General features: G+C 40.2%; 1 protein-coding gene across 1 annotated transcript; it reads left to right on the forward strand.

Moving 5' to 3' along the window:
- Positions 1 to 20192: 20192 nt before the first annotated feature.
- Positions 20193 to 21361, forward strand: LOC308622640 (conserved oligomeric Golgi complex subunit 2-like). The gene is given in 2 exon segments (XM_081244198.1): positions 20193 to 20708; positions 20710 to 21361. Coding segments are annotated over 2 exon segments (903 nt in total). The 5' UTR covers positions 20193 to 20276; the 3' UTR covers positions 21181 to 21361.
- The last annotated feature ends 5848 nt before the right edge of the window (positions 21362 to 27209 follow it).

Here is a 27209-nt window from a genome sequence, read left to right on the forward strand (position 1 = left end):
ACAAAATCTCACACAGAAGCATACACATACACTCACAAAAAGAGGAAAAGGGGAAAAAATAATAAATCTTGCTCCCGAAGTCCACCTCCTCAATTTGGGATGATTCGTTGTCTACTCATGTATTCCACAGAGGCAGGGTACATCAGGTTGATTGTGGAGATTGAATCCACTGCTCCTGAGGCTGCTGGGAGAGATTTCCCTTTCTCTTCTTTGTTCGCACAGCTCCCGGGGCTCAGCTTTGGTTTTGGCCCCGCCTCTGCTTGTAGGTCACCTGAGGGCATCAGTTCTTCGCCCAGACAGGACGGGGTTAAAGGAGCCACTGACTCGGGGGCTCTGGCTCACTCAGGCCAGGGGGAGGGAGGGGTACGGATGCGGGGCAAGCCTGTGGCGGCAGAGGCCAGCATGACGTTGCACGAGCCTGAGGCGTGCCGTGCGTTCTCCCGGGGAAGTTGTCCCTGGATCCCGGGACCCTGGCAGTGGTGGGCTGCACAGGCTCCCTGGAAAGGGGGCGTGGACGGTGACCTGCGCTCTCACACAGGCTTCTTGTTGGCAGCAGAAGCAGCCTTAGCATCTCACGCCCGTCTCTGGGGTCCACGCTGTTAGCCGTGACTCGAGCTGTTCTCTGGAGCTCCTTTAAGCAGTGCTCTTAATCCCCTCTCCTCCATAACTCCTTTTCTTATCAGTCCAATCTCTGCCTTCATCATCACATGGTGTTTTCTCTGTGTGTGTCTCTCTCTGTGTCCAAATGTCTCTCTTTTTACAAGGATACCAGTCATTGTATTGGGGCCCACCCTAATCTAGCAGAACATCATTTTATCTTGATTACATCTGCAGAGACCTTATTTCCAAATAAGATCACATTCACTAGTACTGGGATTAGGACCTGAACATATCTTTTGGGAGGGTGAAATTCAGTCCACAACACCTTCCCAGCTAATTGTGTTATTTATTCTAGCATTGCTTTCCTTCCCTTTGCCTCCAGACTTCACCTTAGCCCTGCTTCTGTAAAGCCAAACTAGGCTTCTCTCAGTAATGTAACTGTTTAAGGAAAAGACCTTCTCTGAATGTGCCCCAACCCAAACCTCCTAGTCCCAGGAAAATTGTACACTCCATTGGGCTAACCTAGTTCCTCCAGTTGGGGAACCCCACAATACTTAGTAGTTCCCAATTGGAGTTGATATGCAAATGATACAGAGATCTCAGCATAAAAATAGAAGAAATAATGATGTGATTGAAAGAGTACAGGGTGTGAAATCAGAAAACCTGAGTTATGATTTTGATACAAACACTTAAAAATCCAGGACCAACCCAGGTCTAAATTCTAGTATAATGTTATTTCCACCATTGCATGGCTAGAAAGCTCCACCTGTGATCCATATTAATTCCCACACCAAGGGCAACCATAGATGGCACTGAATGTATTACCAACATTTAGATGGAAACTCCTCAGGAGAAGGAAGAGAAGGAGGGGAAGGAAGAGGAACAGAAGAAAGAGGAGGAAATAGCAAAATATAGTGTCCACAAAATCTCTTTTAATGATTGTTAAACAAATACACAGAGAAAAATTCCAAAGGCAAACTCTCCCTTAGAGCTTCCCTAAAGATGAATGGAAAGAAGACCTTGGCTGTTACCAGCATGTGCTTCATGCTATTTTGGTTAGTGGGTAAGTCATACATACTGGTAATGAATTTCCCAGGCTTTCAATTTTAAATGGGAGTAGATAGTGCAAGACATTCATTTTAACATGGAGTGTTTTCTTCTGATGTTCATAAAAAGAATCCATGTGTTACGATTAGATCATGCTTAACCCACCTCAGGAATGTTTTCAGAATGGCAGAATATTTATTTCTCAGTGACATCACCAAGGTTCAAGAAGGTCTGATCAGCATACTTGCAAAGCCCTGTGATCCTAAAAGGGCTAAGACAAATTTTCCCCCTGCTTTGTAGGTTCCTCCATCTGCACTTGGGTAATAACACCCACCTTTCCATTCTAAACATAAAATAAGAGAGTAATTAATAGAACCTAATCGTGGCAAAAGAAAATTCTTTTTTTTTTTTTTTTTTTGCGGTAGGCGGGCCTTCACTGTTGTGGCCTCTCCCCCTGCAGAGCACAGGCTCCGGACGCGCAGGCTCAGCAGCCATGGCTCACGGGCCCAGCCGCTCCGCGGCATGTGGGATCCTCCCAGACCGGGGCACGAACCCGTGTCCCCTGCATCGGCAGGCGGACTCTCAACCACTGCGCCACCAGGGAAGCCCAGAAAATTCTTTTTAAAAAATCTTTTTTCAGAATAATTTAGTTGTGCTTCACATGTGCTTTGAGCGAAAATTTTAGACTAGAATCTAATCTTAATACTAGTAATAAAATGCCATTTTTTCCTCAACCTATCGTAATTACTCCATAAGCACATGAATTTTAACTTAAAAAATTACATCTAAGATTATCCATGCAAATAGATTGTACTTATGGACAGAACCACTGCAAGTGGTGATACCAAAAATCTTTGATGCCCCCCAAATACCCAAAACAAACAAAAAACAAACAAAAAATCTTTGATGCCAAAACTTTCAAGGATTTGGCTTCTGAAAATCAGCAAATCCAGGCCAGAATCATCAGATCAGCAAATTGGATGTACTGAACTTGACCCAGTGCCCATGCAGTCACAGTTTAGATTTGTAACTAATACAAAAAATTGATTACTTCTCCTTAGATTTGTTGCTTTGAAGGGACATCAGGTGAAAGACTTTGGATGTGACAGAGAAGCAGTCAGGTATCTCTTAGAGATTTTTAACTGTATAAGGTTAACTGGGCATTCTTCCCATTGAAATATCAAACTACAGCAGCATTGTATATCAACTATACTCCAATAAAAATTAATTTAAAAAAACCAAATATCAAATTACAAAAATAGAGATCTTTCTTGCAACAGCTAACAATACTTAACCTTAAGGAAAACTTAGGTTTAACACCATCAATTCACATTTTAATTGCTTCTTTATAATAATTGTGAGGTTTTTTTAAGACAAGAAATGCAATTAAATAAGACAATTGACCTAAAGAGAAATCTATGTAGGGTTCCTTTCTTTTAAAGTAATCTCTTCCTCCTCTAAAGGCAGATTACAGATAGCAGCTATAAACCAAAAGAAGTAATAACTTTGTTTTTGGTTTTATAACTATCAATAAAAAATATTTAAATTCTCCAATCAAACAAGATTCCCAAGGTTTGTTGCTGGAATTGTTTTTATTACAGTAATTACATAATAACTCATTGGAATGTAAAGTAAGAAGTTAACTGAGACAGACCACTAATGGAAAAAGCAAGGCATTGGGGGTATTTTTTTTTCAGTGTCAGGTTTTTTCCCCCAAACATTGGACATTTAGTTAAAAAGAAATGGGGAATGGGGGAAGAGGCACTATGTCTGTTTACATACACCAGTTTCTCTATATACATTAAGGAATGGAGAATGGGACAATGAAAGACTTAACAAAATTAGTCTGGAGTAGTTAGGATGTAGTAATAGGAAAGTGGGGTGTGGGGGGGAGGGGAACAAACTTACCTGAGTATGTGCCATCTGAGGGAGCACAGTTCTGGAGTAGAGTGAGGCTCCCTGTGTAGTAGACACCTCCTGCTGCTGGGACACAGCTTCTCCCATCCACACACACATTCCCAAGGCAAGTGTGTCCCTTAAATTGATTGCTCCCATCAACCCTCCTCATTGACAACCTGTGTTATTCCTTGTACCTATTACCTAGTTAATGATTCTGCATTCATTTCCTCTGTGTGTGTGTGTGTCTGTGTGTACACAAGGGAAGGGGGTTCCCACACCACCAAGCAATTCTAACCCCAGCTGGGTGTCCTGCAACTCAACTCAGTTCTGACACTATCTACCTGGAGTCAGCATCAGATCCCATAGGTTAAGGACTCAGCCCTTAACCCCCTTCATTGCCAGTTGCAAGTCTAGGTTGTCAGATGTGCTTCTGACTAACTGGCTACAGATTGGAGGTTCCAAGCACCACTTCCTTGTATTCAACTAATTTGCTACAAAGGGTCACAGAACTCAGTAAAACAGTTTACTTACTAGATTATCAGTTTATTATAGAAGGACATAACTCATGAACAGCCAGATGGAAGAGGTGCATAAGGGAAGTTATGTGGGAAGGAGTGCAAATCTTCCATGCTCTCTCTGAACGCTCCACTCTCCCAGGACCTCCATGTATTCACCAACTGGAAGCTCCCCAAACCCTGTCCTTTTGAGGTTTTATGGAGGCTTCACTACATAGGCATGATGGATGAGATCGTTAGCTACTGGTGCCTGAACTCAGTCTCCAACTCCTCTCCCCTCCCTAGAGGTTAGGTCCCAAACCTCTAATCACTTGGTTGATTCTTCTGGCCACCAACTCCCATCCTTAGGTGACCTAGGGCTTTCAAAAAGTCACTTCACTAACATAACAGAAGGTACGGAGTTCATCACCTAGGAAATGCAAGAGTTTTAGGCCCTTTGTGGCAGAAACAGGGACCAAAACCAAATATATATTGCTTACTATAAATCACATCTTACTAGTTTACTTCATGGAGTAAGTTTCATAATCTTCAGTGGTTCCACAGAACTGCCTTGTCCCATGTTGGTTCTCAAACTGGCCCTTGTACAGGGAGGGCCAGGAGAGACTGAAGAAAGAGGCAGGGCACTCCAGGTCGGTAGGCAATGGGTTGGATAAGGAAACTGACTTGTGAGGCTTGTCTTGGGCACCGAGAAACAGTACAGCTTTGCACCTGCTGCCAGAATCTCAGAAGTTTGTATTGAGGCCTTAACAGCTTCAGTCACATATTCAGTCCTGTCATTCTCAACACCACATTGTTCTGTCCAGGATGCGTCCTTGAAAACGGTTCCAACTGTGGGAACGGTGAACAGAGCATACATTCCAAGGACAGGGGATAGGGTGAGGAACCTCCCGTTGCCCTGGTCCAGCTCAGGGGTCATTCGGTGGTCACGTCTTCTCCATGACCTCCTCTAATATCCCACCACCTTCAAATTAGTACGATCACTGCTATCCTCCTCCCTCAGGCTCTTCCTGGGCAGCGGTGACCAATCTTCTCCACTGGGCTGCCGTGTCACAAAGAAGGAACCGGGGCTACACCCAAGGAACACACAAGCTGCACCTGTGCATGAAAAACAAAATATGTTTAGAATAAGATTCTAGAAGATAAATATTGCTATTAGTTACCTTACTCTTAATCATATGTTTATGCTGGAAGAGACCTTGGAGATGAGGAAACTGAGGTTCAGAGAAGGGAAGCGGCGGGTCTGAGGTTCGCACTGAGTGAACTGTGGCATCAGCATGAGCACCCAGGTGCCTGAGCTACTTGTCCACTGCTCTCCATCACTCCTTCCTCTCTCCCATCGACCGTCCTGAGTCTTAATCCTTGTCTCCTCATGGTTTTAAAGGAAGAAAATTGAAACCTTCTTCTATTTACTGTTAAAAGCCCACCAAAATCATGCCCAGCTCTTCACATTTAAATATTAGAGCAAAACAAATAGTGGAGACCCATGCAGTGATCCAAGTCCATGTCTGGACATCTGTTCCCTGAGAAAATTGTGCTCACCTGCACCAGAATATTTAACAAGAAACTTCATGTATTTTGCCCACTGCATCCTTGGCCTCTGCTTCCCTGAGAGGGAGACAGTCCCGAATATGGGCTGCAGTCCCATATCTGATCCACTGGTGGAACTGGTGGCCTGTGGTGGCTACCAACTTGGTGCAGGGGACATCGGCCTGCTCATTCCAGTTGTTCTCAGCTTGGTAGGGGTCCTTTTTACATTTATCTATCTGGGTGACACATATTTTGATCTGATGACACATATTTTGCCTTCCCACTCAGCCAGTTTTTGACATAGATCTTATCATCATACTGGGGTGCCTTTGATAGCTCAGTTCACTTTTCGTTATTTCCTTTACCATATCACCAGGTCACAGGCCAGGCCCAGGAGTCCATGAAGGTGTAGTATGGAGGGGATTTGAAAATAGCCTGCATGGCTAACCACACAGCCACCTTCTCTGCTCATTGCGTCTATCTATCTGATCCTTGATTGCTAATGATGTATCCATCTTGACAGCTGCTAATGAACCCCTTCAGGCTTTCGTCTTCCACCTATGAACCAGGCCATACCTTCTGTGGGAACCTCTTCTAAACGTGGTCCCAACAGGCTACTGGGGTAACCAGAGGCTTCATTGCACCCAGAAGTGGTCTTTTAGGGTGTGGGCCACGTGTTTATGCAAGCATGTGACCCCTGAGGACCTCAAGTAACTTTGGTCTTGTATGTATTTTTCCATTTGATGATGGAACTTTGTTATGCCTGCCCCACTTTTTTGGTTGGGTTAATGTCGACCCAGTTTAGGATGGGCTGGTCAGACCTTGGTAACACCATAGACTCATGAGTCAGGTATTGTTTCTACTAGCACCTAGTAACAGTCCAGGAGCTGTCACTCATCTATATCAGTCTGGGACAATGTGGTCCAGGCAGTGACCTCAGATGGTTGGGTCATTAACCTCTAAAAATTTGTAGGATCAGCTCAACATGTCATCTTTTTAGGTACAATTTGGGATGGAGCCCAATGGGACATTCTAACTGACTTTAAGGAGAAGTTTCTGACTATACTTATGTCAATTAAAAATTAATCAGTTGATCTAAGAAAGAAATGGAAAATTTTATTCCAGCCAAATTGAGGATTTTAACCCAGGAATAGCATCTCAGAAAGCTCTGAGAGCTGTTCCACCCATTAGAAGTCAAAGCAGTTATATACGTTTTTTTGAAACAGGGCTGTATGTTAAATGACATATTATTGACAATTTACACAATCCAGATCTGCAAGTAAGGGTGGTGGGTCATGTGACTCCTTACAAGATCAAGAAGGAATGTTATCTTTTAAGGAGTTGTCTTACGGTTGAGCTGGTATTTCTGCCGATGGGGGAGGTTTGGTTGATGCATAATGCAGATACACAATGCACAGTAGGGGGGATGCATAATGCAGATACACAATGCACAGTGAAAGTCAAAGGGCAGAGAAAATTTTTTATGTTTAAATGTTTCTTGTCTTGCCATAAAATATGAATTTTATTTCACTCCTAGTACTCCCAACTTTAACAAAAAGCACAACACCTGCTGGGGCTGTTTAGGCACTGGAGACAATACATTCCACACTTCCACATTCTGCTTGTCCCACTGGTGCAGGTCACAAAACCCCACCTTAGAATTGGAACAGAGGCACACTGGAGGAAATACAATGTGAAGTACATCCAGCCCTGCTCGGGGGCTCCATGGCCCTTCAGTTCTTCTGAACTGTAGGTCTCAGCAATGTTACTTAACTGAACTTGGGTCCATTCGCCTGTTGTGCAGCAAAGCCAATCTACTGACAGTGGGTTGTGGTGAAGGAAATTACAGTGTTTATTGCAGGGTTGCAAGCAAGAAGAATGGGCAGCTGATGCTCAAAAGACCCAAACTCCCTGATGACTTTCAGGGAAGGATTTTTAAAGGCAACATTAAGGGTGAGGGTTGCAGCTCGTGGACTTTCTTCTGATTGGGTGGTGGTGAGGTAACAGGGTGATGTTTTGGGAATCTTAACAATCATCCTTCTGGTTCCAACCAGTCTGGGGTCTGCATGGTTATTATGGTCAGCATGTAATCACCTTTTCCACCTGGGCTGGGGTCTTATTTTCTGCAGGACTCAAAGATATGCATCAGATTGTTATGTACATCCCTTGAGGAGGAACTAGGACTCTGAACTAGTGTTTATTTTTATTTTTTTATAAATTTATTTTATTTATTTATTTTTGACTACGTTGGGTCTTCATTGTGCACAGACTTTCTCTAGTTGTGGCGAGCGGGGGCTACTCTTCATTGAGGTGTGCAGGCTTCTCATTGCGGTGGCTTCTCTTGTTGTGGAGCACAGGCTCTAGGAGCACAAGCTTCAGTAGTTGTGTCACGCGGGCTCAGTAGTTGTGGCTCACAGGCTTAGTTGCTCCGCGGCATGTGGGATCTTCCCAGACTGGGGATTAAACCTGTGTCCCCTGCATTGGCAGGCAGATTCTCAACTACTGTGCCACCAGGATAGTCCCTGAACTAGTATTTAAACTATTATTACTTTTCTTGCTTCTCCTTTGTTTCTGCATTCCATCATTTCCCTAATTAGTAATAGCTTGAGTCTGCTCTTTGGAACTTAGGGAAGGCCTAGGAGAATAAAGCCTTTTTCTAAAAACAAGAAACAGGGGACACAGGGGGCTTTTGTATCCAGGAAGGACCTGCAGAATTCTGCTTGGTTTCAGCACCACCCACCCAGTTTGACTGGAGCCTATTCCAGAAAGAGCCTGCTACTGGCATTGGATGACCTGTTAGGTATGAACCAGGAAATTCCAACAACAACCAGGTACTCTGCCTTTGAGCAACAGCTTCTTGAGGGACCCCAAGCTAACATAATTATGTTTTTTTTACTTCTCTATGTATGTATTCCATTCATCAGTTTTGTTTCGGTTTTTGTTTTAATGTTTAAAATAATCATGGCAATCTGTATAGTAATAAGAGTCAGAGAGACATAATCTGGTGGCATATCTGCGGGGGTTGGTAGTGTTGCTGAAATGTCTAGAAACCATTTCTGACCTCTCAGTTCAGAATTCTGAAAATGTGGTAAATCATGCTCTACTACCCAGCAATCATAAATGGTTTCTTTGTATTAACTTCTTGAGAAGAGGTCTTTTGTTTTCCAATCTTTAAAGCTGCCCTGAGGCAAAAAATACCAATATGGGTGAAATTTTTTGCAGGTATAGGGGAACAGAATTTGCCATCCCAAAATGTATCTCTTTGGCATATTAATTATTTTAAGCTAGTTATTTTCTAAGAAACAGCAAACATGGGGAAGACTCTGAAAACAAAGAAGGAGTTACCCTTTTGTAAGAAACATTTATATTTGTGAGTGAAATCTCCTTTTGTACAGATGTCTCCTTCACTGTACCTGGAAAAGGAGGATGACCAAATCTCTGGAAACTTTTATCAATAGAGAAGGCACTGACTTAAATCTGTATAACAACCTTACCCTTGCTTACTGCACTTTTCCTAGCCACCTCCCATAACTGACTCTCCCCTCCCTCAAAATCCTCTTTTGTCTTTAGCTGAAGGTGGTATTTAAGAGAGGGCTTTGCCCATTTTGGTGAGTTACTCAGTTTCCCTGGATCTTTCCCATGTATACATGTTATTAAACTTTTGTTTCATTTTCTCCGATTAATCTGTCTCATGTCAGTTTAATTCTTACACCAGCCAACAGAACCTAGAAGGTTAGAGGGAAATTTCTTCCTCCCCAGCACAGGTATTTGTTTAACCATTCATTTCCACATTTACGGTCTCAGTGATCCTCATGAGAATTATTGTATTATTGACCCCATTTGAGAGACGAGGAAACAAAGTCTCAGGGAGATTGAGTGATGCCACTTGCCAGTTGTCCCCTAAGTGGGATACCGGAAAGAGAACCAATGTCTTTGACTTCTGGTCCTCAGTGTCTTTGCTTTCTCCTTTCATTTGACACTTGTTTTGATACCATTATATTTTAACACTAAGTAGGGCTTTCGATGTAACAGAACTTCCCAGGAGCCCTAACCCCTTTGTGGACTTCAGCCAACAGCTCAGCTCAAGACAGTAGAGTTTCATCTCACTCTGGCTCTTGGTATACATACCAGACATTGTCTAGACAAACTAAAAAGACCCCACTAGACCAGGACAATTACAAATGACAGTGACCAGGAGAAAATGGAGCATTTCTCCCCCCTTTTTACATTTATTTATTTGTTCATCCATTAGTTCATTCCTATTCCTTTACCCAAATGCTTTTCAGTGAAGGAGGAAATTAAATAAGTATAATATTCTCTGCCTGTACTCAAGAAGTTTACAATCTACTCAGGGAGTTTATGTGTCTACAAAAATTATTAGCAGTCTCTTGAACTTTTAGAGTGTGTAACATGGAATTTTATTGGACATATGGATTATAATTTTTAAAAAACAGTTTTCTCGATGCTGTTTTTCAGTGAATAGTCTTATGATGCTGCCTTAATCTTAAATTTGCCTCTATCTGAAGCTTATTCATTTTCATTATTATGGTGTTCCGTTGTATGTAAATATACCTCAATTTCTGTATCCTATTTGGGGTGGATATTTGAGCTGTTTCAGTTTGGGGCTGTTAGGCTATAATCCAGCCCTTCCCCTTCTGCTGCAGCAGTGATGTTAGGGTATTCTCTCCTCATGGCTCCCTCATGGCCATTATTAAATGTCTGAATGTAGGTATTTCATATTCTTTTTGCCAGTAATAATGTAGGCCCCACAGAAACAGAGCCCCTTGAATGGTCTGGCTCTCCAGCCCAGGCTCTGCCATCCACCTGGCTGCCCAAGAACACTGGCCACATTGGAAGGAAGTATGTCACCCATGAAAGACAGTAACCATAGGGGACTCTGAATCCAGAGCATGGCTTGCAAGTGTGAGGAAGAGCAAACCCATCTGAGCTGTTTTTGCACAAGGAGGTAGAAGACTTCTGGCAGTTGTCAGGGAAATCCCTGCCATAAATTTCTCCTAGCTGCTCTGAAGACAAACTCCAGACTTCCCAGTTACATTAACCCTTAACTTCATTCTTGAGCACTTTCTAGTAGTCTTTCTGTCACACCCTGCATACTCAGAGACCACAACATCCTCAATTTCCCAGCCTTGTTTGTCACCTAACCCAATCTGCCTCACACAAAAGTGCATTCCTCTGGAAAATCAAGTGTCCCAGGATCACTGGAAAACTCATTTAAAAGACCAGCTTACCCTTAGATAAAACTACGTACACCTGATGATTGGAAAATGGCATTAGAACTAATCATTGTAAAGCAAATAGCTTGGGAGTGATGATTTAAATTTGCCATGGTAGAAATATAACATTTAGGAATAATGAGTATAATTGATTCTAAAAGAACATTTCTTTGATCTTTGAGCGATTGCTATTAATAATGCAAGCCTAAAGAAAAATGTAAGGCTAAAATTGTTTAAATTGATTGTTCCAGAGTACATTTTTAATATACTTTATTGATTGGGGAGTAAAATAAAATTTAAAATAAAATTCACTATTGTTACCAGAGCACTGGCTCTGGTTTCATATTGTAGTTCATATCATCAACTATGTATTTGTTGTACTAGAAAGGTATTATTGAGTTTCTAATTTAAATCTGTAAGTTCTTTCATTATGATATGAATCACTATGTGATAACTAATATTCATTTACCACTAAAAATTCACAAAGCAGTATTTCATAGATATAAATTAGACATTACTAAATGATTACCCACTATATATTTTATAGAAAGAATTTATTTAATATTATGGAAATTTCATCAGTATAAAAGTAACTGCTATTAACATTTAGAGTGTGTAACATGTATACTATTTTACATTCATTTTTATTTTTAAGTAATATCAGACTTTAAAAATTTGCAAAAATGGTATAAAGCATTCTCTGTATACACTTTGCCCACCTTTCCCTAATGTAAACATGTAGTATAACCATCATACAATGATCAAAACCAGGAAACTAATATGGATACAGTACCTAATCTAAAGACCTTATTCAAATATTACCAATTGTTCCATTAATGTCTTTTTCTGGTTCAGAATCCAATCCAAGGCCCCACATTGCATTTAGTTAACATGCCTGCTCAGTCTCATCCAATCTGAAACAGTTTTGTTCTATTTGTTTTGCTTTCTTTTGTTTTGTTGTTGTTGTTTTCATGGCTTTGACAATTTTGAAGAGCACTGACAAGTTATTTCATGAAATGTCCCACAATTTGGGATTGTGGTATGATAATATGTTTGGTCTTAGAAATAAACCCACATGCTTATGGTGAATTAATCTATGAAAAAGGAGGCAAGAATATACAATGGAGAAAAGAAAGTCTCCTCAATAAGTGGTGCTGGGAAAACTGGACAACTACATGTAAAAACAATGAAATTAGAGAGGGCAGACAGCAGAAAGAAGAAGAACTACAATCCTGCAGCCTGGAACAAAAACCACGTTCATAGAAATATAGACAAGATGAAAAGGCAGAGAGCTATGTACCAGATGAAGGAAAAGATAAAACCCCAGAAAAACAACTAAATGAAGTGGAGATAGGAAACCTTCCAGAAAAAGAATTCAGAATAATGATAGTGAAGATGATCCAGGACCTTGGAAAAAGAATGGAGGCAAAGATCGAGAAGATGCAAGAAATATTAAACAAAGACCTAGACGAATTAAAGAACAAACACCTAGAAGAATTAAAGAACAAACAAACAGAGACGAACAATACAATAACTGAAATGAAAAATACACTAGAAGGAATCAATAGTAGAATAACTAAGGCAGAGGAACAGATAAGTGATCTGGAAGACAGAATGGTGGAATTCACTGCTGTGGAACAGAATAAAGAAAAAAGAATGAAAAGAAATGAAGACAGCCTAAGAGACCTCTGGGACAACATTAAACACAACAACATTCGCATCATAGGGGTCCCAGAAGGAGAAGAGAGAGAGAAAGGACCCGAGAAAATATTTGAAGAGGTTATACTCAAAAACTTCCCTAACATGGGAAAGGAAACAGCCACCCAAGTTCAGGAAGCACAGAGAGTCCCAGGCAGGATAAACCCAAGGAGAAACACACCAAGACACATAGTAATCAAATTGACAAAAATTAAAGACAAAGGAAAATTATTGAAAGCAACAACAGAAAAATGACAAGTAACATACAAGGTAACTCCCATAAGGTTAACAGCTGATTTCTCAGCAGAAACTCTACAAGCCAGAAGGGAGTGACATGATATATTTAAAGTGATGAAAGGGAAGAACCTACAACCAAGATTACTCTACCCGGCAAAGATCTCATTCAGATTCGATGGAGAAATCAAAAGCTTTACAGACAAGCAAAAGCTAAGAGAATTCACCACCACCAAACCAGCTCTACAACAAATGCTAAAGGAACTTCTCTAAGTGGGAAACACAAGAGAAGGAAAGAACCTACAAAAACAAACCCATAACAATTAAGAAAGTGGTAATAGGAACATACATATCGATAATTACCTTAAACATGAAGGGATTAAATGCTCCAACCAAAAGACACAGGCTCACTGAATGGATACAAAAACAAGACCCATATATATGCTGTCTACAGGAAACCCACTTCAGACCTAGAGACACATACAGACTGAAAGCTAGGGGATGGAAAAAGATATTCCATGCAAATGGAAATCAAAAGAAAGTTGGAGTAGCAATACTCATATCAGATAAAATAGACTTTAAAATAAAGAATGTTACAAGAGACAAGGAAGGACACTACATAATGATCAAGGGATCAATCCAAGAAGAAGATGTAGCAATTTTAAATATATATGCACCCAGCACAGGAGCACCTCAGTACATAAAGCAACTGCTAACAGCTATAAAAGAGGAAATCGACAGTAACACAATAATAGTGGGGTACTTTAACACCTCACTTACACCAGTGGACAGATCATCCAAACAAAATTAATAAGGAAACACAAGCTTAAATGACACAGTAGACCAGATAGATTTAATTGGTATTTACAGGATATTCCATCCAAAAAAAGCAGATTACACTTTCTTCTCAAGTGCACATGGAACATTCTCCAGGATAGGTCACATCTTGGGTCATAAATCAAACCTCAGTAAATTTAAGAAAATTGAAATCATATCAAGCATCTTTTCTGACCACAATGCTATGAGATTAGAAATCAGTTACAGGGAAAAAAATGTAAAAAAAACAGATACATGGAAGCTAAACAATATGTTACTAAATAATGAAGAGATCACTGAAGAAATCAAAGAGGAAATCAAAAAATACCTAGAGACAAATGACAACCAAAACACCACGATCCAAAACTTATGGGATGCAGCAAAAGCAGTTCTAAGAGAGAAGTTTATAGCAATACAAGCCTACCTCAAGAAACAAGAAAAATCTCAAATAAACAATCTAACCTTACATCTAAAGGAACTAGAGAAAGAAGAGCAAACAAAACCCAAAGCTAGTAGAAGTAAAGAAATTATAAAGATCAGAGCAGAGATAAATGAAATAGAAACAAAGAAAACAATAGCAAAGATCAATAAAACTAAAAGCTGGTTCTTTGAGAAGATAAAATTGATAAACCATTAGCCAGACTCATCAAGAAAAAGAGGGAGAGGACTCAAATCAATAAATTTAGAAATGAAAAAGGAGAAGTAACAACAGACACTGCAGAAATACAAAGCATCCTAAGAGACTACTACAAGCAACCCTATGCCAATAAAGTGCACAACCTGGAAGAAATGGACAAATTCTTAGAAAGGTATAACCTTCCAAGATTGAACCAGGAAGAAATAGGAAATACAAACACCAATCACAAGTAATGAAATTGAAACTGTGATGAAAAATCTTCCAACAAATAGAAGTTCAGGACGAGATGGCTTCACTGGTGAATTCTATCAAACATTTAGAGAAGAGCTAACACCCATCCTTCTCAAACTCTTCCAAAAATTGCAGAGCAAGGAACACTCCCAAATTCATTCTATGAGACCATCATCACCCTGATACCAAAACCAGACAAAGATACTACAAAAAAAATTACAGACCAATATCACTGATGAATATAGATGCAAAGATCCTCAACAAAATACTAGCAAACAGAATCCAAGAACACATTAAAAGGATCATACACCATGATCAAGTGGGATTTATCCCAGGAATGCAAGGATTCTTCAGTATACACAAATCAATCAGTGTGATACACCGTATTAAAAAATTGAAGAATAAAAACCATATGATCATCTCAATAGATGCAGAAAAAGCTTTTGAGAAAATTCAACACCCAATTATGATAAAAACTCTCCAGAAAGTGGGCATAGAGGGAATCTACCTCAACATAATAAAGGACATATTTAAAAAAATGAAATTAAAACATTCTCTCACACCATATACAAAAATAAATTCAAACTGGATTAAAGACCTAAATGTAAGACTTCATACTGTAAAACTCCTAGAGGAAAACATAAGCAGAACACTTTTTGACATAAATCTCAGCAATATTTTTTGGCTCTGTCTCCTTGAGTAATGGAAATAAAAGCAAAAATAAATGGGACGTAATTAAACTTAAAAGCTTTCGCACAGCAAAGAAAACCAAAATCAAAATGAAAAGACAACTTACAGAATGGGAGAAAATATTTGCTAATTATGTGACCAACAGGGATTAATTTCATACATATATATTAATCATTTTGTTGTATACCTAAAACTAACACATGGTATATCAACTATATTGCAATAAAATTTTTAAAAAATTTGGTCTTTGTTCCCTTTTCCTGCCATTGAGCTCCTAAAATGCTTGAGATTTCCAGAGTGATAGAATTATCTTTGTTACACTAGTAAGGTTACTCCTGACCCTAGATAGCTTCTGGATGGGGGGCTGGTTACCAAAAAAACCCAACCATGTGATTAAAAGAATAGAACTTTCAGCCTTTGTGGAGAGAAGAGGGACTAGAGATTGAGTTCAATCACCAGTAATAAATGTTTTGTCAACTGAAAAAAATGTACAATGTGAGAGTTGTGAGTTAAGTTCTGTTTGCGGTCTAATGAGGACTATAGCCTGGGGGATAGCCTCTTAGATAGCTCTGAGGAACTGCTCTGAAAAGGTAGGGGGGGATGTCCCTGGTGGTCTAGTGGATAAGACTCTGCACTCCCAATGCAGGGGGCCCGGGTTTGATCCCTGATCAGGGGACTATATCCCTCATGCATGCTACAACTAAGAGTCTGCATGCTGCAACTAAGAAGTCTACATGCTGCCACTGTGTGCCTGCATGCTGCAACTGAAGATCCAACATGCCACAACGAAGATCGCGCATGCCTCAACTAAGACCCAGTGAGAAAGAAAGGGAGGGAGGGAGGAAGGGAGGGAGGGAGAAAGAAAAAGTAGGGGGAGTTCAGTATATACATGATTTTAGTGAAGGGATACAGGCAGTCAGGCACACATTTTGGCAGAATGTTGCTGCTAGCCATGGGCAGAAGATGTCTCTGTTAATGATTTGAAAAGATGCAAGAAAATGCGCTCATAAAATCTCCTAAAAGTATTCAACTATCTGAAGGCCTCTTCCACCAGTTTTTTCCAGAGCACAGAGTGCCTCATTCCTGATCTTCACCCTGAACTCCTTTCAGGGTGTGTTGGAGGTCAGTGGCTGCAGTGGCTAATAACTTTATTCTTGTAGAACCAGATGGTTAGTGACAATTTTTAGTTGGCATAATTCATCTTGTCTAGGTAATGAAGCCTTGACAGAAGCTCTTGAACAACAAGGACCTGGGAGCTTCTCGGTTGGTGAACACATTAGTGTACTGGGAGGATAGCCCCCTGGGAAAAGTGTGGAAGCTCTGCACTCCCTAATCCCTCCTCAACACTTGTCTTCCATTTGGCTGTTCCTGAGTTGTATCCTTTATACTAAAACTGTAGTTGTAAGTGTAGCACGTTCCTGAGGTCTGTGGGCTATTCTAGAGAATCATCAAAACTGAGCAGAGGGGTGTGGTTGTGGGAACCCCCAAATGTGTGATTGGGTGGGCAGAAATGTGCTTTGAGGACACACAAGAATTTCAGCTGGTGTCTGAAGTAGGGGCAGCATTGTGGGACTGTGCCCCTTAACCTACACGGTCTGTGCTAATTCCGGGTAGTTAGTGTCAGGATTGAAGTGAATGGTAGGACCCACAGCTGGTGTCACAAAACTGATCTTGGAAAATGACACACAGGGTTATCTGATGTCTCCTCATGATAAATTCGGGTTAATATTTTTGGTAAGTAAACCACAGAAGTTGATCTTGGGGGGGCCACAGGGTGTGGCAGCTTGAAGCAGGATCTTAGTTCCCTGACCAGAAATTGAACCCAGGCTGTGGTGGGAAGAGCACCGAATCCTAACGACTAGAACACAAGGGCCAGCAGGCTTGAAACAGAACCTCAGTCCTTGTCTTCTTTCAAGAAAGAATTCAGCAAAGAGACAGAGGTAGTGAAGTGGGTAATGCATTTATTAGAAGCAAAGTACATGTGGAAGAACACACAGGCAGCATGTGGAGTGAGCCCCATGCTTTTGGGGTGGCTTAAATTGCATATATGGGGGCAGTTTTCTGGGTTCCCTCTGGCCAATCATCTTGCTCGTTGCCCATATTTGGTCTGACTCATGTGCGTAAACATCTTTTACCCAAGATAGATTCCAGTGTGGGGGTTTCTGGGAGATTGGCAGGACATAATATGGGCTGGTGCTCCCTCCCTTCCCTGACCCCTGAGGACTTTTCTGCGCATGTGTGGTCTGAGAGGTCTCCTTGATCCCAAGAAAAATGTGGCCTCCTTATCTGTTACTCAAGCAGAGCTCTGCCATTATCTTTATCTCGGAAGAGTCAACAGGAGACAAGTTCCAGCTGCTCAGCCTGGGGCCCAGATATCTCCTGTCTCAAAGTGATATTGAGTCCTTCTCAGTTCATGATGTCAGCAGGCACATGATGATGTCATGTTTCATATCGGCGAGGAAGGAAGTTTCCTCTACACTTCTGTGTTCTTCTGTCTGATCTAAGAATTAAATTGACATGAGGCAGATTAACAGTAGAAATCAAACAAAAGTTTAACAACATGTATACATGGGAGAGACCCAGGAGAAGTGAGTAACTCACCAAAATGGCAGAAGCCCAAATACCACCTTCAGCTAAAGACAAAAGAGGATGTTGTGGGTGGTGGTTTGGGACTTCAAAAGGGAGGAAGGCAGTTCACAGAGAGATGGAAAAGCAAATGTTCGGTAAACAGAGACAATGGAACATGGAGAGGAATTTTAACAGACAAACTTTGCTAGGCTCCTCCCTGTCTACCATACCTACTCTGTACTGTAGTTATCTATGGTGACAGTTCCTTTCCTGGAATAAGTTCTCTATTTACATTCTTTTAGGCAGTTAGGGGGAAGATCAAAGTTTCTTCCTGAGTCTTTTGGTCCTTGATTGTTTATAGCTCTAAATAATCCAAATACCAAAGACATGTTTTGGGGTAAATTGTGTTCTTGTACACTCTTTGCCAGAATGTTAACTTTGATCACTTGGTTAAGGTGTTGACTGCCAGGTTTCTACACTGTATAGTTATATTTCCTCCAAACCTATTATTTTTAAATGTTTCAAATTATAAGATATTAAGTTATTCATAACTTCTTCCCAGATGTCAAAAAGAATTTTTTTTTAAAAATTATCAGTATAAGAAAAGAGAACTCCATTAGAGAAAATGAAAGAAACATATTTGTATAATTGAACAAATTTTTGGAGAAAGTAGATGAAATACAGGAGGGGAAAGGAGAAGACCTTAGAGTTACCAGTTTCAACAGAATGTGGCACTGAGATGTCACTGATTGGACAGGGTATGAATTTACCTTCTATCTCCATGTCAGTCATAACTGATGAATTTTCATTTAAATTAGAAGATAAAAAACCCAAAGACTCCATTAAACCCAATGTACTTTTCGTGAATGCAGGTACAGATCCATATAAATGGAATATTCAAAGGAAATTCTAGTTGATACTTATCCACCTCAAGTTACAAATAATAAATTTTAGGGACCATTACACACAAATTCTTCCAGATGACAAAAAAAGATTACCAGAACATTCAGCTTCAAAGCTGTATTTTGTCTCTATATCAAAGTCATTGCAAATGAAAAAAATTGACTTAAGATTGATAATAGTACAAAGTTTGGAAACGGTTATCACATGCTCTTAGCAAACATGAAAATTAAATGCATATCAACAATAGTGTTAGGCATTTGAAATTGAACTGTGATTTTAAAATATAGCTATAATTATTAATGCTACAAAACAGAAACTATATGAAAATAAGATAAAATATCTCATGCACTTGTTAACACAATATAGATGATACAGTTTGGGTGCAACAGTGCTAACATTCAGATCATCCGAGAACTTTATGAGCATAAAAAATGGGCATTTTCTTCATCTGTCGTAACCACAACAAATGATAACATTAAGTGTAGAATATTTTCTTAGAATACAAACATCAACAGCAAATCATACATTATTTGAATAAGGTAAGAAGTGCTAAATATCACTCACCTATTTTAGATACAACGCCTGATACACACTATGTAGAACAGATTATAATTATTACCAATTTTTTGGATTTCAAAAAGGCAAACATGTCTGTAACACTGTGTGGGAGTTTGTTCAGTAAATGATATGACTAGAAAAAGACTATATATATTTTTCATAATGTTGACTATTGTCTCCCTCCACAAAAACTACCAGAATAACCTGTTGGTCAGGCAAAGTTAAGCATATTAGACTTACAGCAGCAGGGGAGAGCACCATCTTAACAGAGTCTTAGTGTCTCAGCAGGGAAAAGTTTCTGGCTCTATGCTCAGGTAATTTAAGGCAAGTTCTTCAAGATAGGGAACTGGCGAGGATTAGGCAGAGTTTGTAACATAATAGTTTAGGATTAGTGGGCACAGCAAGTCTTGAAACAAGTCTGGATACACAAACTCTTTTCCTGATAAGCAAGCTGTTTGTCCAGGTGAGCACACAGTTTTCTTGATATGACTAGCTGGTTTCCACAATGAGGTAACTCTTTGCCTTGATAAATTGGTTTGCAGAAATTTCCTGAAGCAAATGGTGAAGTTAGTTATTTACTGGTTAACAATCTTATCTCCTTGGGCTAGAATTTCCTGGGGAAAAGCAGTTAAGCCATATTGACACAGATATTATCACTTCTCAGTAGAATGCTTACAAAAATAATCTAGACAAAATCTAGACAAATCTACAAATAATAAAATAATCTAGACAAAATAATTTGAATGACCAGGCATATGACAATGCCACAAATATGCATGGAAAACAGGGATCATGGCAGAAAATCCCTGAAAAGAATTATAAAATATTCCATATTCCTTGTTTCATTTAAACTTGATAGAAAACATACAACTTTTTTGGTATCAATGTTGGAGTTTATTGAAAACAATTTTAGGAAAGAAATTTGAAGCCATTTTTGAAAAAAAATATGAGCAAGTGAAGCTGAAGCTATCATGACACTAGAAACTTACTTAAAGGAAAATGCAATGCTCTGTTAAAAACCATTGTGCTGTGGCTGCGGCCGCCGAGTCCGTGCGCGCAGCGTCCTGCTTCCTCGCCTCGTCCGGGTCTCGGCGCTGAGAGGCGGCGGCGGCCGGCGGGATGGAGAAAAGTAGGATGAACCTGCCTAAGGGGCCGGACACGCTCTGCTTCGACAAGGACGAGTTCATGAAGGAAGACTTCGATGTCGATCACTTTGTGTCCGACTGTAGGAAGCGGGTCCAGCTGGAATCACTGAGAGATGACCTGGAGCTCTACTATAAGCTACTTAAAACGGCCATGGTCGAGCTCATCAACAAGGACTACGCAGACTTCGTCAACCTGTCAACAAACCTGGTTGGCATGGACAGAGCCCTCAGCCAGCTTTCTGTGCCTTTGGGACAGTTACGGGAAGAGGTTCTGAGTCTTAGGTCATCTGTCAGTGAAGGAATTCGGGCAGTAGATGAACGAATGTCTAAACAAGAGGACATTAGGAAAAAAAAGATATGTGTGTTGAGGCTTATACAGGTTATTCGATCAGTTGAGAAAATTGAAAAAAATCTTAAATTCTCAACATTCTAAAGAGACATCTGCACTAGAAACAAGCAGCCCACTTCTGACTGGACAGATTTTGGAGAGAATTGCCACAGAATTTAACCAGTTACAGTTTCATGCTGTTCAAAGCAAAGGCATGCCTCTTTTGGACAAAATAAGACCACGTATAGCTGGCATTACAGCCATGTTACAGCAGTCACTGGAAGGCCTCCTTCTGGAAGGTCTTCGGACTTCCAGTGTCGATGTGATCCGGCACTGCTTACGGACTTACGCCACGATTGACAAGGCACGGGATGCGGAGGCGTTAGTTGGTCAAGTCCTAGTGAAACCATACGTGGATGAGGTGATCGTAGAGCAGATTGTCGATGCTCATCCGAGTGATCTTCAGCTCATGTACAGTAAGCTCCTGGAGTTCGTTCCCCACCACTGCCGCCTCCTTCGAGAGGTCACGGGAGGAGCCACCTCAAGGTAGTTTGAGCAGCTGTTCTCAGAGCTCCCGCAGTCAGGGGCTGCTCCTGGGAGCCGCTCGTGCCCTGCTGATGATTGCAGTCTCGTGTGGACTGGGTTCAGATGCCCTTTCCTGTTTGTGTGTTAGCACAGCCCTCTGAGCTGGGCAGGGGCCGTTAGCCTCGTCTTACAGAGAAGGAAACTGTAGTGGGTGCAACGGAGGTGAATGGTGTGTCTCTCTTGAATCCACAGCCTATGCTTTGCCCTTTCCTACACTGTCATTTCCCTAAACTAGGTTTGAAATAAAAGTTGGTTTCCTTCCATTAAAAAAAAAAAAAAAAACCATTGTGCTGTTGTATTTTCTGCAACACAAGTCAAAGGTTTGATTTCGAAAATAATCATTTTAACATTTATTTGGTAGGTACCAATTTGTAGTAATAGCTTCAGTAAAATTGATGTTAAGTGAAAAATGATGCAGGAACAAAAATTCATTGTACACAATGCACTTAAAAGCATCAAAGGAATTAATACATTTTTTGAAGACAAAGCAATAATGTTTGTGAAAAATATATTGATACTAAACAAATTGCAGAGTCTCTTGACATTGATATCTCTCCCAATATAGGCGATACCAAAAAAGGAGTAAGAAGTTTTAATTCAACTGAGAATCCCATTTATGATCCAAAACTAAATTTAAATTCAATTTTCTTTTTTCTTTATTAGATACAACAACATCATTTTTAAAGGAGAGTTTTAAAATACTGGAAGAATATAATGGCCTTTCAGTGTCATAGATGGCAAATGTAATTTAAAGAATAAACTACTGCAACTGTGTAAACACTAATAGTTGAAGTTGTCTGGTGAACAAAGTAAGGAAAATGATACTAAGGGGAATTCTATGTATAAGGACTAAAATCCTAAGTTGATTTCTAAAATCTACACTTACAATACTCTAGTTCAAGAATTGCAGGGGGCTCCCCTGGTGGCGCCGTGGTTGAGAGTCCGCCTGCCGATGCAGGGGACACGAGTTCGTGCCCTGGTCCAGGAGGATCCCACGTGCCGTGGAGCGGCTGGGCCCGTGAGCCATGGCCGCTGGGCCTGTGCGTCCGGAGCCTGTGCTCCGTGGCGGGAGAGGCCACAACGGTGAGAGGCCCGTGTACCACAAAAAAAAAAAAAAAAAAAAGGCAGTATATTTGCAGTAATAATTTACAGGACACATTTCCAATAACTCTTCGTGGCTCTTGGGATAAATTTAACCTTGCAGTTCCATTTGCCAATGAAGAGTTTTATAGCTTCATGAAAATAAAATTTATTAAAGGTATAAATATCACAAGAAAAACTGCATTTCTATAGAAAATAAGACAGAAGCAAGTAGGCATTAAAACTCGTAAAAAATTTCTGTGAAAGCAAGATGTATAATTACTTTATAACAAATTATTAAGTCCTAATTTCTTGAGTACTCTAGTGAGTTATTATGATTACAAGTTTTACTTCCTTTATTGTGTGTTCAGTACTTTAATTTGTAGATTTTTAAAATTATTATCTAAGTTTCAGGTGTACAGCATTATAATTCAACAACTGTATACACTACAGAGTAATCACCACAAGTCCATCACCAAACAGTTGACCCACTTCACCCATTTCACCCACCCTCAAATGCCCTTCCCCTCTGGTAACCACTAATCTAATACATATATCACGTCTTCTTTATCCATTCATTCATCAGTGGACACTTGGATGTTTCCATACCTTGGCTACTGTAAGTGGTGCTGTGATGAATATAAGGGTGTTAATTTGTAGAATTTATATAGAATGACCTCAAGCTTACTGTAATTTTTAATATTAAAAAATAAATAATATACTACCTTCTAAAAATTGTACTTGAGGAAAATAAAATTAATCATATTCAAGGAAGGGACAAATTTCCTATTTTACACAAAGGCAGTATATGGGTGGCAAAGCATATTCTCAAAATGTTAAAAACATAACTCTTAAACAAATAGCACATTACACTGCTTATCTCACAGTAAAACTTCATTTTTGAAATCCCGTTAGATACCTGCACCCCGTGCTTCCTTTCCAGTTTTCCTACCTACACTCCTCCCCAACACCTTCCCTAGCACTTCTTTTGGTGGGGATATTGAATAATATCCTCCAAACTGAAAAGGAACTTTGAGACTGAAAAACAAAGCAGGCAACTGTGTGAAGTGCAATTATGAAGTTCATTGTGGGTAACTTACATACAGGCAGGATCAGGCGGATGAAGGTCCAGAGGCATTCGCGGCTACACTCTGTGCTGCAGAAAGGGGTACAGGGGGATATAAGGGGCCTAAACTAAAAACATAATCTGACTACTAAGGGAGGAGCATGTCCACACCCATGGAAACTGGGGTTTTTTTCTTCCCTCCCCCCCAGGGGGGGGTCTCATGACCATCAGGCCTTGCAGGCCATTAACTATCTGCATCAGCAAAAGGCATTCTTGCAGTTTTCATATTAGATGAAGGCAAGGGTAAATGTTGATAGGGAACTTATCTGGCTCTGACACATTCCTGGTGAGTAGGCTAGAGCTCAGTCATGCAGAAAGGGGAGGGGGTCGTACTGTGGGCCTGAGATGGAGCTGACAAAATGGAGTCAGGGTGGTTCAGCCACACAGGAAGTATAGCCTTCTGCAGTGTTGCAGCCTCACATCCAGTAGCCTCTAAGCAAAAAACATTTCAAACATTTCATACTAATGGGATTCAAGACATGTGACCCCAGAATATGGCACCTTGGTATATTGACAATCTTACACAGAAGGAGTATGGGAAAACAGCAGGAGGAAGGTCATGCTGACCTCCGCTGCCTCACCCTTCTCCTGTTTCAAGGTCAACAATCTCCCACGTGAATGTACCCTCCCTGTACCAGGAGGAAGAAAGGCATCCTTATCACCAGAGACAGGGAACTGGGGGCTGAGAAATCTGTATAAATAAACTTTGTTAAACTAACTCTTATCTTCCTAGTTACTCCTTTATCACTGACTACTCCTAACCAAAACATGTCTGTCTTCTCAATTCATCACAAATTTAATGTTTCTTTGTCTACAAGGTATAAAAGCTCCTACTCTGGTCACTTCTTTGAGTCTTCATTCTCTTGGGAAGGCACCCATGTACTTGTAACAATTCAATAAGACGTGTATGTGTTTCGCCTGTTAATCTGTCTCACGTCAGTTTAATTTTCAGACCCAGCCAGTGATCCTAAGAGGGTTGACGAAAACTTTCCTCCCCTACAGTACATTAAGATCCAAAATGAATAATAAATTTCAAATCAATTTTTTTCTTTTTATTGTCACTGTTGGCTAAAACTGACCAGCCTTGCCTCAAAAAACATAAAAGACACTACTATATATAAAATAGATAACTAATAAGAATCTGCTATATAGCACAGGGAACTCTACTCAATACTCTGTAATAGGGACTTTCCTGGCAGTCCCGTGGTTAATATTCTGCGCTTCCACTATAGGGGCATGGGTTCGATTTCTGGTTGGGGAACTAATATCCTGCATGCCGTGTGGCAGGGCCAAAAAACCCCCAAAAAAGGACGACGACAACAACAAAAACCCCACACAATTCTGTAATGGCCAATATGGGAAAATAATCTAAAAACAAACAAACATAAAAGATAAGCTGGCTTGTCTGTTTCCAGTCTTTATTTCCTCAACACTAACCCTGTGTTCCATGTTTTCACATCTGTTATCACAATCCGTAGTATAAGGTAGGCTGATATTACTATCACCATTTAACAAATTAAACAACTGAGTTCAAAGAGGCTGACATGTTATAGGTAATAATAAATAGCAAGGCTCCAAGTTGAGATTCAGGTCTTCACATTCCAAGTTCAGAGTTGATTCCTTATTGCTCAGCTCAGAAGTTATAGCCCTTCTGTTCTGCTCAGGTAAATCCATGATTTTGTGCTCTATCTAAGGTGCTGCTTAGAATCTATTAACTATTTATTTCTTCTCCAGGATTTCTCAGCCTCAGCATTATCAACATTTTTCTTTTTCTTCTTCTTTTTCTTTTTCTCAAGAGGCTGTCCTGTGCACTGTAGGATGTTTAGCATCATCCCTGGCTTCTACTCACCAGATGTCAATAGCACCTACTCCCAACCTTCCCTACCCCCAGTCATGACAAAATCAACCCGGGTTGAGAACCACTGTTTTACTCTGTGCTGAATTCCTTTAGAATTTGCATCCTCTGTTCCCTTCAGTCTGTGAGAACACATGGAGTCTCAGACCTGGTGTGTCAATGTGGAAAACCTTCCTGCCTGTGCCCTGTACTCTGTCCCTCTCCTGCAATAACTGACATCCTCACTGTAAACTTCTATCAGTTCTTGGAAGGTATCCAAAACCTACTTACATTGGCTTGATTCTGTGCAAGCTCATCCAATCTACTTGATGCAGTGACTATTCAAGATCGGGGGTCCTGAATTGAATTGGCTGCCCCAAAGTGATTTACTGGAGACTTCTGGAAATGTCCCCCACAGCTAGATTAACTATTTTGATTAATTTGGCCTGTCAGTTTGTTGGGAAGAAAGGGAATAGCCATTTAATTTATTTATTCACTTAATTTATTCAACTTAATAATTTATTTAGATTAATTCCTTTATTTAACTGACACTGGGACTGAGATGACTTTTTTTTTTACTGAATTGAACAGCTAAAATTATCAGATCAGTTGTACATTTAGACTCAGTCTGAATGCAGCTTCTATCTCAGCACAAATTATTTCATATCCTTTATTCCCCAGAGAATGTAGCTCAGTTAATAATCAATTTTCAGAGGCTGTTTCTAACCACTCTCTTTTCTTTTTATAGCAGAGAGAGTAGGATAATTTTTTCCTTAAATTTCAAAAGCTATTTTAAAAAATAAATGTTTGAGGAGCCTTTGTGCTTGTTTGATCATGACTTTCAGGCAAGAGAGGGTATCGTTAACATGTACATAGAACTCAGAACAATCAGTGTGTGTCATTGTACGTCCATGGTGGATTTCCTGTGTGATGGAGGGAAGAATAAGAGGAGACAGACCAGAGGGTTCATGTCACACTAGATTTCTTAGGAAGCTTGTAAAAAGGATTTACTGTGTTTTGATTAATCCATCCTTCATCCACCTTGAGTGTCTCCATGGCAACCAGATATTTGTTTCCCAAAGATGGGCTTTCAGACTGTGGAAGGTTCATTCAGCTCCATACAAAATCCCCTGTATTTCTGTGGCCCACATCTTTGAAATTCCACATGCATAGACAACCACTCCCAAACCCTTATATGTGTTACTGATCCCAGTGCTAGTATCATTTTATCAGTGGCAAGACATGATCAGTTGTTTGAAGCATTTTCTCAGCCAACAGAAACATCTGTTTCACCTCTATTCCTCAAAAATATCAAGTGTTTTAAGCTCAGCCTAAAGGAAGCTAGCTGAACAGTCACTATGGGGCTTTAAAAAATATATACAATGTCACATTTGGTTAGAGTATTTCAAAGCATCCACCAATTAAATGCTCGTATGAATTAAAAAAATTACCTTTCATCAAAAATTAATGGTTCCTTTCCCAAAACAGTTATAAAGCAGAATCTAATTCAAGGTATAGTAACATGCAAAGAACATATATTTTATAAATGAGGTTGGGATGATTTGCCCAAAGTCTCACATTAGTTAGAAACTGACCTTAAATAAGGACATGGAGACACAAACTCCCAGCACTCAGCTCTGCCTACCCTGCAGCAGGGCTGCCTTCTTTTGCCCACAGAGGGGTCTGAGCAGTGCCCTGATTATGTGCTGTGTGAGTCTTCCACTTTGTGGGAACAGGATACTCCTCTGTCCTGCCCCCTCTCCAACTCTTTACTTCTCAATATGGAAAGATGGCATGGATGGAGGGATGGATGGAGGGATGGAAGAAAAGCTCTATATTAAAAGTCTGGAAACTATATAACTTTTTTCTTACCCATATCTCCAAAAGGTGTTATATGGGGGAAATTCACTTCAAATATCTTGCATTCCTTTCTTTTTCATGACCATAAATGATT

Source organism: Mesoplodon bidens (genome assembly GCF_964165515.1).
Source record: "Mesoplodon bidens genome assembly, chromosome: 9".
NCBI lineage: Eukaryota > Metazoa > Chordata > Mammalia > Artiodactyla > Ziphiidae > Mesoplodon > Mesoplodon bidens.